The 1794-nt window shown below is 62.4% G+C and overlaps 1 protein-coding gene across 1 annotated transcript; it reads left to right on the top strand.

Annotated features, from left to right (window-relative positions):
• Positions 1–947: 947 nt before the first annotated feature.
• On the top strand, positions 948–1643 carry VDBG_09723 (predicted protein; the record flags this gene model as incomplete). The annotated part of the gene is made up of 1 exon (XM_002999957.1): positions 948–1643. The coding sequence occupies one exon, from the start codon at positions 948–950 to the stop codon at positions 1641–1643; it is 696 nt and encodes a 231-aa protein (XP_003000003.1).
• Positions 1644–1794: the final 151 nt, after the last annotated feature.

Consider the following 1794-nt stretch of genomic DNA (forward strand, 5'->3'; position numbering starts at 1 on the left):
ACGATTCCATGGACCCCAAGACCCGACCTTCAAAGAGTCATGCTGGAGGGCTTCCTCTGGCGGGAAAAGATCTGGTGATGGTGCACTGCACATTTGCGCTGCACAGCACATAGCACATACAGCACACAGCACGAGCGAACAGGCTTTGATGCAGCGCATCGTGCCACATGGGATGCTCAACAGGTGTCGATCATTGGCCGCCCGCACGCAGAAAGACTAGACCCTGAGGCATGGTCCGTGCGCATGTGGTTGCGGACCAGCACTCGCTCGCTACAGTGAACGAATGACATGGGAAAGTCTCATGGGCAGGCTTGGCAGGCCAGCAGCGGGAAGACGTTGATCCATCCCAGCAATGTGCATCCATCCGTCATTCAGCGGAAGGGAACCAACGCGCCGCCTCACCAACTGGACTTGGACTGTGCGTTTCGCCTGCGCCACAGCATTCGAGCTTCTTGCTTTGGGACAAACCACGACACGATAGATGCTGAGTGTCGTGGGCTTGAAATTAATTCTGTGCGGAGCTTTCGGAAACCTGTCCTGTATCGTTGCTCCTGGTACTTCCTCCACCAGTACCGAATCATGTGCCTGCTTTGTGCCCAGCCTTGCCAGCCTGCTGCCTCGACCTTGACCCGTGGCTGAGCCCCACAGCAGCCACCTGGCGAAAGGCCACACATCCAACCCAAGCTCCCACCGAGTCGGTCGGCTGGTCTTGTCGCCTGCTTCCAACTTCAAAGCTCCCTCTCGAGAGCTTCCTTTCCCCCATCTCCATCCCACCTCGACAACAGCATCACCAGAACCCCGCCCTCTCCTATTTCTCTCCTCCCCCACAGCTCTTCCTCGAGGAGCGGAGCGACACCCTCCGCATACGTCGACTCTTCTCACCAAAGCGGCGTCTCTTTCCCACTCGCCCCCCCCCCCTCTCTCCCCTCCTCTCGCCGGCTCCTATCATGTCCGCACCCCACGACGGCTACGGCCAACAGCCCTACACCGATGAACCACAGCAGGGCTTCGAAGGCCAATCCGAGGCGCCTCACGCTCAAGCAGCCGACCATGCCAAGAAGAAGAAGCGAGGATACGCCTCCCAGGCCTACGAGTTTGGCGCTGGCGCAAATACCGGTGTAGCTGGCCAGGTCCCCGCCGCCGGCCCCCAGCAGTATGGCATCCCCTCCCAGCCTCAGACGCCAGCCTACGCCGCCGCCGGCTACCCTGGACAGGATCCCTCGCAGCAGCTGCAGCAGCAGCAGCCTGGTGTTCCTCAGTACGGTGCTGGCGCTCCCGCCTACGGCGCCCCCCAGCCTCTTGCGCCCCAGCCCGGCGCTCCTCAGCCCGCCGCCTACGGATACCAGGCTCCGGATGTTGGCTATCCCGGCCCCGGCCAGGGCGCCCCCGCTCCCAATGCGCCTGGCGTCGCCGGCATCAACCAGCAGATGGCCGGCATGAACCTCGGGCCCGGCGGACAGTCTCAACCCCAGCCCGCCCAGGCCGCCCGCCCCGTGGCTCTGAACCAGCTCTACCCCACTGACCTCCTGAACCAGCCCTTCAACGTCTCCGAGCTGGATCTGCCGCCACCTCCCATCATCCTGCCCCCCAACGTGAGTCTCACACCCTCTCGCTCCTCTCCTCCGTGTCACAGCGGCTCCTAACAGCCAACCTTTCTCCCAGTCGAGCGTCACACCTTCGCCTCACGCCAACTGCTCGCCTCAATATGTTCGCTCTACGCTGAACGCCGTCCCCACGACACACTCTCTTCTGAAGAAGTCGCGCCTTCCGTCTCTCTCATCATCCAGCCGTACG

The sequence above is a fragment of the Verticillium alfalfae genome, genomic scaffold (assembly GCF_000150825.1).
Source record: "Verticillium alfalfae VaMs.102 supercont1.16 genomic scaffold, whole genome shotgun sequence".
Lineage (NCBI taxonomy): Eukaryota > Fungi > Ascomycota > Sordariomycetes > Glomerellales > Plectosphaerellaceae > Verticillium > Verticillium alfalfae.